This window comes from Pteronotus mesoamericanus, unplaced genomic scaffold (assembly GCF_021234165.1).
Source record: "Pteronotus mesoamericanus isolate MK-2021 breed Mesoamerican mustached bat unplaced genomic scaffold, CSHL_Meso_final contig_25, whole genome shotgun sequence".
NCBI classification, from domain to species: domain Eukaryota; kingdom Metazoa; phylum Chordata; class Mammalia; order Chiroptera; family Mormoopidae; genus Pteronotus; species Pteronotus mesoamericanus.
In genome coordinates this window covers 15,222,501-15,236,576 of record NW_026555105.1, presented here as the reverse complement: position 1 = coordinate 15,236,576, position 14,076 = coordinate 15,222,501, and the positions used below count along the sequence as shown (strand labels likewise).

The window sequence follows — 14,076 nt, the reverse complement described above, 5'->3', positions numbered from 1 at the left end:
TTGTACTTAAATTTTTTATTCTGGTTTTAAAAAAATTATGTCATTATGAAGAATTTGGGGGATATATGAATTAATGAAGAAGAAAGCATTAACTCCCTACCCATTCATGGGGATTTTCTATAATAAAAATATGTTTTCAGCTATTATTTTGTCTTTGAAAGAGGCAAGGGGGCTTGTCTCCTTTTGGAAAGGTCCTGGTTAGAGCTTTCGGTCTGTCAGATGGTGAGGGACTTTGAATCATCCAGAAACCAGCTCTGTAAATTTTATCTTTTTAAATTTAGAAAGAAGGTTATTTTGGCAAATCTGAATTAAAAAGGGAAAATCTCCATTAAGAATTCTGGTGTCTAGGATCAAGTGTAAACTCCTTACTTTGTGTGAAATACCTGCAGTAATCTGGCCTCTAGCCAGATTAGCTGTTACTAAATCTGCATGAGCCCTGCTCTTTGGTCAGACTCATATTAAACATTCCCTAAGACTTCTTAAAGATCTTTCCTATTATCACCTACTCTTTCATCTTCCTGCTCCTCTTCTCCTCCTCCCAGCTGTCCTAGTTGCACTTTTGTTGGTTTATCTTAAACCCTGCCTTCTAAAAAGAAGCCTTACTTAGCCATTGAAGCCCAAAGTGACTAGACCTTTGGTGAGCCTCTGTGGTACTTCCTGTGTCACTCTTATATCTCCCCACTCTTTTTTTGCTTATTGTTTTTTAAAAATTGAACTTATTAGGGTTACATTGGTTAACAAAATTATATAGGTTTAAGGAGTACAGTTCTATAATACATCATCTGTATATTGTGTGTTTGCCACAAGTCACGTCTCTCCATCACCATTTATCCCCCCTTTGTTGCTTATCTTTTAAAATGTGTACGTCTCATTACCCCATCTAACCAACTTGAGGGCTGGAACTGGGCTGTATATATTTAACTCTTCCACAGTGTCTGGTACAATACTGGTATTACCGTAGGTGTGAATTAAATGCTGTTGGCCTATTTTTATTAATTTCAAATGGAAATAATAACAGGAAATGGTTGGCAATAATTTGCATAGTGTTTGTGGCTAAGCAGGTTCTTCTCAAGTGGTATAATAGTTTTAATGCTTTCTTGTCATCCGATTTAGGAGATCAGTTTGCTGGCCTTTCTGTGTGTGCATGGAACAGTCTCATTAGTTGTGCTGTCACTGCATCTTTTTACTCTTTGTACCAATACCACCTCTCAGTACTTAGTCTGTACTGATGAAAAAGTTAATTAGGCTTTTGCTTTTCTCTTTTGAGAGTCAGGACTGCCTTACAAATGGTTCATTTTACTAGTTGTAATATATTTGTAAACTTGTTTTCTCAAAAGTGTATGTGTGCATATTTATGAGAGGGTACTGAAGTGAGTCTTAAGAGTTCTTTTGGAGTACATCCAAGCATTCAACAAGAGTGAGGGGATGGCAGCATAGATAAACATGGCTCGCCTCCTTGCACAGCCACATCAAAATTACAACTAAAATATAGAACATCCATCACTCAGAATGTCAGAAATTGAGTTGAATGGAACTCTGACAACTACGGAATTAAAGAAACTACTGGTAGGAGGGGTGTGTGGAGATGCGGAACTGGCTCTTCCCACATCCACATGTGGCGAATAAAAATTTGGCAGGGACATCTCAGGAATGAGGAGTCCCAGTCCCACACCAGGCCCCTCAGCCCAGGGTTCCAGTGCCAGAAAGATAAGTCCCCATTACTTCTGGCTGCAAAAACCAGGGAGAATTGAGTTGGTGGGAGAAATTTTTAGAGTCCCAAGCAGTTTCTTAGATTTACTCATAGATTTACTCAGACTCATTTCCTCTGAGCTCCAGCGCCAGGGTAGCAGCTTGTAAGGCACCAGTGGCATTCAGCGAGACACTGAAGTGTATGGCATCAAGGTGACAGCTGGGGGACAGCTTCCTCCTAGACAGAAAGATGGGTAAAGGCCATTGCCCCTTTTCTGAATCCTACCCCTACGGAGCCACAAAGCTGGCAGGCTGGTGCCATATCTGAGACTCCATCAACCTGGCTAACACTGTTTGCCCCGCCCTGGAGATCCCCAGAGACTTTGCCCCACCCAGCTTATGGGCCCACCCAAACTACTTTTCCATAAGAACAGTTGGTCTTGGCTTGTGCTTCACAACTTCCTAAATACTCTCAAATAAGCTATAGCCAGCCTCAGTGAGTCCCCAACCCCTGTATCTCTTGTTAAGTGGTCCCAGGCCTGGGTACTAACAGCAGCCAGCCTAGATTCACACCTTGGCTTTGCCTGGGAATCTCCAACCTCAGCACAAGTAGCAGCCATCTCAGATTGCTTTATAGCTCAGGCAGTATGGCCCCAGGCAAAACACAGTTGGGGGCAGATCTTGGAGTGTACCACCTAGGAAACCCCAGAGCCTGCACACCCAGTGGACTGCTGAAGACTATGTTGAAGCACCACCACCTCGTCCCCACACAGCTGATCCTCCATGTAGAGAGGAGGTTGGTGGTCAGTGGTTACAGCCAGTCTTTGCAGCTGACTGGTCTGGGGAGATCCCTCCCATTGATCTGCCAACAGCAATCAAGGCTCAACTACAAGAGGAGGGTGTTCAGCCCACACAAAGGTCGCACCTTGAGTACCCAGCTTGGGCAATAAGGGATGTTGTGCCACTGGACCCTACAAGACGGCTACTACATTAGGCCACGCTACCAAGACAGGGAGTCATAGCAGCTCTACCTAATACACAGAAACAAACACAGGGAGGCTGCCAGAATGAGGAGACAAGGAAACATGCCCTCAATGAAGGTACAGATTAAAACTCCCAAAAAAGAACTAAACAAAATGGAGACAAACAATCTATCTGATGCAGAGTATAAAACACTAGTTATGAGGATACTCAAGGAACACAGTGAGGACCTCAACAGCATAAAAAAGATCCAGACAGAAATGAAGGATACACTAATTAAAATAAAGAACAATTTATTGGGAAACAACAGGAGAGTGGATGAAGCCAAGAATCAAATCAATGATTTGGAACATAAGGAAGCAGAAAACAACAATAAAGAACAACAAGAAGAAAAAAGAATCTAAAAAAAAAACAAACCCCAAGGATAGAGTAAGCAGCCTCTGGGGCAACTTCAAGTGTTCCAATGTTCACATCATAGGGGTGCCAGAAGGAGAAGGGAAAGAGCAATTAGAAATTAGAAATCTATTGGTGAAGGAAAGAGATTGCAATCGATGCAACTTCAGGAAGCACAGAGTCCCAAACAAGATGGATTGAGGCCTGGCTAGTGTGGCTCAGTGGATTGAGTGCCAGCCTGTGAACCAAAGGGTCGCTGGTTCAATTCCCAGGTCAGGGCACATGTCTGGGTTGTGCAGGTCAGGTCCCTGGTAGGGGGCATGCAAGAAGCAACCACACATTGACTTTTCTCTCCCTCTTTCTCCTTCACTTCCCCTGTCTCTGAAAATAAATAAATAAAATCTTTAAAACAAATAGATTTAAAGAGGCACATTCCAAGACACATCATAAATAAAATGCTACAGTTTAAAGATAAAGAGAGGATCTTAAAAGCATCAAGAGAAAAGCAGTTATCTACAAGGGGGTTCCCATAAGACTGTCAGCTGACTTCTCAAAAGAAACTGCAGGCTAGAAGGGATTGGCAAGACATACTTGAAGTAATGTAAATCAGGGACGTACAGCCAAGATTGCTCTACTCAGCAAATATCACTTAGCATCGAAGGGCAGATAAAGAGCTTCCCAGATAAGAAAAAGCTAAAGGAGTTCGTCATCACTAAACCATTATTATATGAAACGTTAAAGGGACTTAAGAAAAAGGAGAAGATCAAAACTATGAACAAAAAATGGTAAAAAATACAAATCCATCAGATACCGGGAAATAGTGTAGGCCTTGGCGACCATTTAGGAGGCATACAGTGTTACTGTTGGCTTGGAAGAGGGTCATCCCCAGCATTACTAGTGGTATTTTTATTTCTTATTCTGGATTTCCTCTTATGTGGCTAGATGAGGTTTTGGACTATTATGTAACTTTTTAGTCTTCAAGTAGTCAGAGCAACAGACATAAAATTGAGCCCTGATGGCTTCACAGGGACTGGATTCACCTCCAGCTGAACGTGGGCCATCTTCCTGCTCTTGAGGGCTCTTGGCTTTTCCTAGGTGAATGTCTCATTTTACTCTAGGTCTGACTTGGGAAAACTTAGTGGTGTCATTTGTTTGCAACTCAAGGGTAGGTGCCTGGTTTTCTGGGTCATGGCTTAGAATCTGAGAATGCCTATCCTAAGGTTGGGGTAGGAGTTCCAGGGGTACCTGCTTCATTTTCTGGATTTCTTAAGGAGGCTTTGAGATTCCCTACTCTGATTCAGACATGTTTTATTCTTTTATTTTTTTTAAGATTATATTTATTTATTTTTAGAGAGAGGGGAGAGGAGGGAGAAAGAGAGGGAGAAAAACATCAAAGTGCAAGAGATACATCAGTTGGTTGCCTCTCACACACCCCCAACAGGGAACCTGGGCTGCAACCCAGGCATGTGTCCTAACTGGGAATTGAACTGGCAGCCTTTCAGTTTGCAGGCTGGCAGTCAGTCCACTGAGCCACACCAGCCAAGGCTACTAGTCCTTTAGGACATGTCATAATATATAGAAACGTGGCCTCAAAATTTACCTCAATGATATTGGTTGCTTGTCTAAGATTTCACATAGGAAGTCTGGAGGCCAGCTCACCATTTGCTAATGCAGTGAATTTCCTATTATTCTTGAAATTCTCAGATGGTCTACTTTGGAGAGTGGGGATACGGGTTGGAGCTTGGACCTCTATCTATTCTCCTCTTCAGTCTCAGCCCTATTACTTTGACCTGTTTTATTCCTTTGGAAAAAAATGGTTCTGTGTACTAAAGAAAGCTATAAACCTGTCCTTTTAGGAGAAACTTTGGAGCCCCCATCTTGGGGTAAGATGCTTTTTTTATTAAGATGAGAACAGCAGTAGCAGGTGCTCATCTTTGAGACAGTTGCCTGCATACATCATGAATTTAAGGGACCTGTTAGGATAGTCCATTGGGCCTGTAGGTTCTTGCTGGCAGAGATTAGCTTCAAAGAGACTGTGGACACTATGAAATCCCATGCAAAAATCTTGTGAATGTGTGTTTAAAAATTTTTAAAAATGCAAAGGCCTTTCTGCTTCAGTGTATAGCAGAAGTGGTTGTGGGTTTTCACCCTTCCATTTAAGAGAAACCTATTACATACCTTTTGTTAGGTGCCAGGCATATTGTAGACATAGACAACCCAAAGGTGAAGCTTACATTTCTAGTATTTCCCTTTTGCTCCAGGAGTTTTCAAGCTTTCATATGAGTGGTAGGTTGAGATCCCAGAGTGCCGAACTATATGACTGATAAAAAGTAACTTTGAACTAAAGAGATTGTGCCTAGTCCTTAAGTCTGCTGATCCTCTTGGGGAGTGTTATTGGACTATTGCTTGCCGTATCCGTAAGTTGCCTGTCCTTAAGCTGTTGCTTTCTCAAGGCTTGTCGGTGATATCTGTCTGTCTTCTTCAGACAGGAACAGGGCTCCAGTCAGATCCGACTATGCTTACAGGTCCTGAGAGCCATTCAGAAACTGGCCCGTGAGTCATCCATCATGGCCCGAGAAACCTGGGAAGTCTTACTGTTGTTTCTTCTGCAGATTAATGACATACTTCTAGCTCCTCCAACTGTTCAAGGTTTGTTTATTTTTTCCTAATTTATTTCTGAGCTTCAAATAGTTTACTTTTAAATTCAATGAGTAGTAGATTCAGTGGGGATTTAAATTTTAGCATAATAGTTGTAAACCCAGGCTAACAATTCTTAGAACGGAAACTCTCAAAGGCGTGACATGAAGTTATTTTACCTTCAGTGATGGTAGGGTGAATTAATGCATTTTTGATACAGCTGGGAACAGTAGTTTGTTTACTATATTAGGATAGAATCTGTATAAGAAACAACAAACTAATTAAATTAGACCTTATACAATAATGTACCTGGTTACAAAGTAGTTATCAAAGTAGACTCTGAACACTTGATAGCTATAGAAGATATTTTCTTCAGCAGATAGTATTCTGTCTGTTACCTAGCCATTAAAAACCCTCCAATTTTATAAGACTTTAGAATGTATCTTAGAAGCCCTGCTCTGTATGTTATAGCACAGTGTATACAGATTGTAAGTTGACATTCTAGTTCTAAGTTCCCTGTCACTTATTCATCTCTGTAGTCTCTCTTCTAATTAAAATACATGTGAGTGTGCTTGTGCTCTCACACAGATCCGGTGTCCAGAAAAATACCTAAAAGGCATCATGGAATTTTTGTGTTGAAAGGGACCCCATAATAGGAATATCCTGTCTGGTATTGGTGATAGCTGACCAGTCATTGTTCATTGTCTCTCTGCTACTTGCCAGGCCTAGGATCTCAGGAACGCAAGGCAGGCAGTTTATCCCCTTCTGGGCTTGTTATTGTTGAAACTTTGTTTTTGCTCATTTGAAATACATTTTTATAACTTTTCCTCTTAGTTCCAAGTTTGCCTATTTGACCTCTATAGAGTACAGACTACCACCCTACTACCTAGTTCCAGGACTTGCAGCAGGAGAGCAGCTCTGTTTACATGGTTGAGGCTTGTCCTGCCCTGCAGTAGTTCTTTTGCTTCCTTCTTTGTTTCCCTGGCCCTGGAAGGGTGTCTTTCAAACACCTGAAGCAATTTATTACTAAGTTTGGAGGTAGACCCAATTCCTTTATTTACTGGCTGTGTGAATTTGGGCAAGTTACTTAAATTTTCTGAACCAAAGTTTTCTCATTTCCAAAATGGGTTAACTGGTAATTGGTAATAAGTGTCATAAATACCTATCCTGTAGAATTAACATGAGGATTATGGGAGGTCATGTGTATCAACTACTTAGTACAGAAACTGACTCCCAGATGTCACTCATCATAGGCACTCGTCCTTAACTCTCTTCCCTCTGTGCTTCTTTCCTACTTGCTGGAAGATTAAGATCTTCCATAAGTACTGAGCAGGGTGACTTGGAAACTTTCAAAGTGATAATTGGTTGATGTAGCCATGATTTCCTTCATAGAAGCTCCCGAGAATCATTTCTTGTTCTTAGTATTAAATGGTTGTTTGAAAGTCAAAACTTAACATTGTAGTTATTTTCATTTTTTGGCCATTCCTCCCAAATCAGTGAATTGAAGATTCTGCTTTAAAAAGAAATATACCAAAGATACGTTTTCTTTTTGTTGATAAGGTGGCATTGCTGAGAATCTAGCAGAGAAGTTGATTGGCGTTCTCTTTGAGGTTTGGTTACTAGCTTGTACTCGGTGCTTCCCAACACCTCCTTATTGGAAAACAGCTAAGGAGATGGTGGCTAACTGGAGGCACCACCCGGCAGTGGTGGAGCAGTGGAGCAAGGTCATCTGTGCACTCACTTCAAGGTAGGTCCTGTCATTAACTTCATCTGTCTTGCCTCGTTCTGTCCTTCTGGGATTTGTGGAATACATTGTAAAACCTGTATCTTGTGTCAATTATTATGGTACTTTAGATACAGAATCAAGCCATTTAAAAAAGAAATAGATGTAGTAGTTTGGCTAGTGCCTATCTAGTCTAGAAGTTTTCAGATTAAGCAAGTGTCTTGGAGAAGGAGATAAACTCTACACCTTAGCTCCTTCCCAAAAATCCCACTCTTCTTCTGACTATTAAAATACAGGATAGGGCAAAAGTAGGTTTACAGTTGTGAGTTCATGAAACAGTTTATTTTTGTATTGTTGTTATTAATTATTGTGTTATTTTCCATAAGAACAATTGTAAACTTCCTTTTGCCCTACTCTGTATTCATGATCATTATTTTCTTTCTGAAATAAAAATTTAAAAAAATGTGAGTTATTAGCCCTGGCCAGTGGCTCAGTTGGTTGAAGCATTGTCCCATACACCAAAAAGTGGCGGGAACGATCCCCAGTCAGGGTACATCCTAGGTTGTGGGTTCAATTTCTGGTCAGCGTGCTTATGGGAGGTTGATGTCTCTCGCTTGCTTTCTCTAAAATCAATAAACATTCGTGAGTGGGGATTAAAAAAAAAATGTGAGTTATCATAGGAATTTTAGGGTCTTAGTTTCCTCCACATGATCATTATTTGAAAAAAACAAACAAACAAACCATACAAAGGTATAACAGAAAAAGTTAAGTTCACCAGAAATCCTGTCATACATTTTTATACATAATTCTATAGAAATGGAATCATGTGCTACTTTGTAATCAAAGAGGGCAGGTTTTTATAATTATAACTTTACCTTTTTACTAACTATATATAATGCCATCACTCAACCCTACATGTTTAAAAAATTTTTTTTTACTTAAACTCTTTCAATTACAGTTGGCATTCAATATTATATTGGTTTCAGGTGTACAGCATAATGGTTAGATATTTATGTAACTTACGAAGCAGTTACCCCTGATAAGTTTAGTACACAGCTGGCACCATACATAGTTATTACAATATTATCGACCATATCCCCAATGCTGTACTTTACATTTCCATAATCTACATGTTTTAATATATAAGTCTAAAAGGTGAGGATTCTTATTTTAAATGTAGTCACAATACCATTATTGCACTTAAAAATGTTAACAGTTCTTTAATATTAGTTAGCCATTCAGTGTTCAAATGTCCCTGAATATCTCAATATCTTTTTCTTTTTACAGTTGATTCCATAATATCAGAAAACAAACAAGGCTTAGACATTGAATTTAGTTGACATGTTTCTTAAGCCTTTGTTAAATTACAAGCCTTCTGCTCTCTTGTTTTTATTTCTGTGCAGTTTTTTTGTTTTTGTTTTTTTGTTGTTGAAGAAACTCGGTTGTTTGTCTTACAAGAGTGTTTCACATTCTGGATTTTTCTGATTATGTTTTAGTTGTGTTAATTAATATGTTTCTTTGTCTCCTGTATTTCTTGTCAGCTGGTAGTTAGATGTAGAGATTTGGTCTGATTCAGGTTTGATTGGGGGAAGAGGGAAGGTGGAGACAGGAACAAATAATTTGTAGGTAGTACTATGTATCAGAAGGTAGACTGGTCTTTTTCTAAATTAATAAAATGCTTATATCTTTATCATTATTTAAACTAAACAATGACAGTTTGGAATATTGTTGATTCTGGTATGTCTTAGTGAATGTCATTATAAATCTATTTTTAAAAATACTTTTATCTTGATTATAAAAGTAATAAATGCTTATACTAAAAAATTCAGAAGGTATATGGGGAAATAGTCATCACTTACAACCAATGTTAATGTTTGAATATATTTTTTTCCATTTAATTCTCTCTCTTTTTTAAAGATTTTATTTATTTATTTTTAGAGAGAGCGGAAGGAAGGGAGAAAGAGAGGGAGAGAAACATCAGTGTGTGAGGGAAACATCAATGGGTTGACTCTTGAACACATCTCAGTCAGGGACTGGGCCCACAACCCAGGCATGTGCCCTGACTGGAGATCGAACTGGCGACTTTCTGCTTTGTAATATGATGCCCAGCCAACTGAGCCACGGTGGTCAGGGCTAGTTCTCTTTTTTAAAAAAATCAGTTTAAGATTATTCTATATAGTATCTGCTTATTTCATTTGATGTCTGATTTTTGTCATATATGCCTTTTTTTTTCATAAGCAGATCTTGGGATCATATTTTTAATGGCTTTGTAGTTTTTCCATTATGTAAATGGATGATAATTTATTTAATAATTTTCTTCTTGTTTTGATATTTGTGTTGTTTCCAATGTGTTACTTTAAAAATATTGTTGATATGAATGCTTTATACATTGTCTATGTGTATATTCTGGCTATTAAGATCTAATTTCTAGATGTGTAATAATTGAGTCAAAGGGCTTTGAAAAGTTTTTACTACATTTGGAATGTTACTGTTAAATTAAGTAATTGAAATGTTGAATTACTTTTAAAGTATACCACAATTTTTAAACTTCACATAAAGCTGTATAGCAGTTGTATTATGAATAAATTATGGCTTAGTTGTGTTGAAGGAGCTTATAGTGGGATGTATCTTTTAAAAAATAACTTAAATAATTTATTTATATTATAGGGTAATTATATAAATATAATTACATTATAAAATTATAATTAATTTATTATTTGTTATTTGCAATTATTTATAGACAAAAATTTAAAAATTATAACTATAAATTACTAATATATAATTTTAAAGTTGTATTATAGTATATTATAAAATTATATATAATAAGTGCATCCTATATTAATAATTCATTATATTTATATGAAATAATTTATATTATTTATAATGTTACAAACTTAAATATGTAATTTAAAATATAAATTACATAATTTATAAAATATAAGTAAAATATAAATGTAACTTATAGTTTATTAAAACAAATAATTAATATTTAAATGTTTTATATCTTATAAAACTAGAAATCTGCTTTCAATTACTCTGTTTTATAAACAAGGATTTTTATTTGTCTTATTCACTTAGCACTGAGATATAATATATGTTTCTTCTATTTTCTCTTGTATTTTAATGCTTGAATATTACTCTGTTAAGAAATGAACTTAGTGGTGTGCATTTTTTAATTTTCTAGATTGCTACGCTTTACTTATGGTCCTTCATTTCCTCCATTTAAAGTTCCCGATGAAGATGCCAGTCTGATCCCTCCTGAAATGGATAACGAATGTGTTGCACAGACATGGTTTCGCTTTTTACACATGTTAAGGTACTGTTAATTAGTTTCTCCTATGCTTTTTACCCATTAAGTGTCTTAGGGCAGGAGCCATGCTGTAATTCTCGTCAGATTTCAGAGTGCAGGTGGAGCCAAAGTGGACAGCACGCTCGTGTGCATCATGTGCCTTCTGCTCTCCCTGTTCTAGCAGGGTCATGCTATCCTCAGCTGCTCTGGGTCTCTACTCTCTAGGAGCTTGTTCCCTGTGGTAGATACAGCATTTGTCCTTTTGCCTGTTGCTACAGCCTGGAGGATATCTCTTCCAGGACTTTGTCACGTTCTGTGGGGACTGGAACCTCCCTTGCTCCTCTCTGTGACCAGCACTAACTGGTCAGTCTGGCTCACAGGGCCCCTCCTCTAGTAGCCTTGTTTAAAATTGTTCTGAGGGATACACTTAAATTTCACAGATAGATAAGTTGCTCTTTCCTGCTATTTCTTTTTTTATAGTAATTCTATTCAATTCAGCTTCATCACTTCCTTACTTTCTACTAGCCCCATTCTTTTGCTCTGTGGAACTTTGGTTCTGTTGTGTATTGTCTTAATTCTTAAATGTTTTCCTTGCCTATCCTCTCTTTCTGATTTGACTAGCCTCATTTTTCTGCTTGTGTACTAGTGATTCTAAATTATTCTGTATGCCCTGACTGGTGTAGCTCAGGGAGTTGGGTGTCATCCTGCAAACTGAAAGGTTGCCGGTTCGGCTCCCAGTCAGGGCACATCCCTAGGTTGTGAGCTAGGCTCCCAGCTTGGGACATGCAAGAGGCAACCAGTCAATGTTTCTCTCCCTCTTTTTCTCCCTGCCTTCCCCTCTCTCTAAAAATAAATGAATAAAGTCTTTTTAAATAAATTATTCTTTATGGTCTTTTTATAAATTAAGGGTATTAACTATTTTTTGTCTTTAAGTTTGTGTTTTTCATCTTTAGTGATTTCAGTTTATATTTTTAATTGATTTTTTGGTAACCATTTTCTGTTTCTTTTAAGATTAGAATATTTTTCTGTGTTCTAATTTTCATTGGAATGCCTATGCTACATGAAATTTTGAGTAGGATATTGGTTGTTGATATTAGTTATTCTTTTTTATGTTCCTGGTTTCCTAAGCAATTAAAAAATTGAATATGTAAAAAATATAAATTTTATTCAAATCATAGTTTGGGATTTACTTTAAGCAATTAAATGTTTTTTCTTTTTTACCTGTTGTTGTGATATATTAATTTATTTCAATATGGAATTATTCTTCAGTCCTGAGAGAAAAGTTGTGGTTGGTTATAGAGTCCTTTAGGTGTTTTTTTCCAAATTAACTAGTTCCTTTTTTTTTTAACTAATTTATGTTTTGGTAACCTAAACAAAAAAGAAAAGGAAACTTCCTATTTCTTCTATGCCGTATTTTGTGGAGGTTATATGGTTGTTAGAATTTGAAATAAATCACCAGTGAAACTCTAATCCTTTAATCTTTTTTAGTTGTAGTTCTTGGATAATCTTTTCCTATTTCTTCACTATTAATTTCACTTTTCAGGTTTTATCTTTAGCTGAAAGATTTTATTATTTTATTAAGGATTCTTTTGGATCTAAAGAATAGGAGCCTACTTAAGTAAACACAGGTGAAAAAGAGAGGTTATTGTCTGATGATAGAGAAGTCTCACTGGGTTCTAAGAAGCAATGAATGTCCAGCACTCCAGATGGGGGTGGATCAAGCCAACCTTGGGTGAAGCTGCGCTGTCATCTGCCTCTCTTGGCTTTTGTTTCTTTTGTGCTTATACACATTGTTCTTTTTCCCCCAAGTCCCTGTTTCTTTCTGCCTTTGGGGTACATGCAATTCTGTGATAATTGTCCAGTGATGTAAATACTGTATGACTTTCCAGCTCTAGCCATTTCAGTTCACAGGGACTTTTTCTTTGCTCAGATTCTCAAAATGGATAAATTGGATTAAATTATTTTTGTTAGTTAAGCTACTACATCAGTTATAGGTGTCTAGCAGACATCTGGATAGACACCTTTTGGATGTTTTTAGCCTGTTGGTTAAAGGAGCTATAGCTGAGTGGGAGGCAGACCCATGAAGGTTATTCAGAAAGGGCTGCCATGGTCATTGGCAAATTTCCTGGGAAGAGAGCTGAGTATGATGGGGAGATAGCTATCAACATTTGTTTAGTGTGGTAATGCTTTATCTTTTTTCAGGGGAGAAAAGATATTTCCCTTGATTAGAATACTACTGTCCTCTGACTTGTTTGTGCATGGCCAACTGTCATTCAGGTCCCACCTGGAGGTTCTGTTTCAGTACATCTAGGTCGAATCCAGATTATTAGGCTGTCCACATGTGTCAGATATACAGCATGTAGAAATGTAGCCTCTGTGATCTGATCTGTATCCTTTGTTTCCCATTCTCATTTCAAGTTTTATTATTTTTTTAATCTGTTCTCTAATAATGTGTGCCAGTAAAATCATTTCAGATTTACATGCATAGAAACTAGTGTAAGCTTCCTGGCACTGCTACTAGACCTATCCACTCTACCTCACATGATGAATTACAGTTCTATGGATATAATCTATTGACATTAGAAGCCTATATATACACTTTCTTGTTTCCACTTGCAATTAAGGATCTGAGTGGATGGGAAAAGGGGTTTAAAAGGGCAGAGCATTTATAAACCACTGATTTGTACTTCTCAGCCTGGTTCTTTTGGCCTTATAGAAAGTGAAATTCTTTCCAGGTGCTACCTGTAGGTTTATTAACAATATCACTTTGAGTTGGAGGGGCCATCTAATGGCTAGCTAAGCAAACCATTTTAAATGGAAATCTAAATCTACTTTTTAGTAGAACTATAACTCAAGCTCAAATATATTGTTTTGAAATGTATGACTTTAGTACATACACATTAAAACAAATGCTAATCCCAATTTAAAAGCAGTTTTTAAAAAAACTGAGTAGGTTAATAAAGTAAAAATTTTTTTCCCTTGGAGTTCTTGTTGATTTAGTTACAATTTTTCTTCTCTTGCTTAATTCCAAACATATTAGAAAAATATCCTTATATACTCTTAAAAATTAAAAATTTCTAGTGTTACTTTGATTCTCATGCTCTGAGTAGGCAAAGTATATGTAAACACACTGCAGATCTTCTGTAAAGAAGTGCTGATGTTTGAGTCCTTAGCCTATTGAATACAGATTAGTCCCCTCTCTGAATTAAATAGGCACAAACAGCCCTGTTCTTAAAATAGATTGCATGCAGCCTATTGCTAAAGAAACTTTTAAATGTATAATTAATTCTTCTCTCTTTTTTGATAGTAATCCCGTGGATTTGAGTAACCCAGCCATTATAAGCTCTACTCCCAAATTTCAGGA

At 37.3% G+C, this 14,076-nt stretch overlaps 1 protein-coding gene across 6 annotated transcripts in view; it reads left to right on the top strand.

The window, feature by feature from the left end:
- The window catches only part of RALGAPB (Ral GTPase activating protein non-catalytic subunit beta), an 84,715-nt gene that overhangs the window by 14,576 nt on the left and 56,063 nt on the right, over positions 1–14,076 (top strand). For 5 of the 6 annotated variants that reach the window (XM_054573763.1, XM_054573762.1, XM_054573761.1 and 2 more), the window contains exons 4-7: positions 5,549–5,712; positions 7,261–7,447; positions 10,608–10,739; positions 14,020–14,076. The exon at positions 14,020–14,076 is cut by the window's right edge and continues 122 nt beyond it. In XM_054573763.1, coding sequence (XP_054429738.1) covers positions 5,549–5,712; positions 7,261–7,447; positions 10,608–10,739; positions 14,020–14,076 — 540 coding nt within the window. The remainder of the gene's footprint in view (positions 1–5,548; positions 5,713–7,260; positions 7,448–10,607; positions 10,740–14,019) is intronic. The other variant, XM_054573764.1, reaches the window with a different exon arrangement.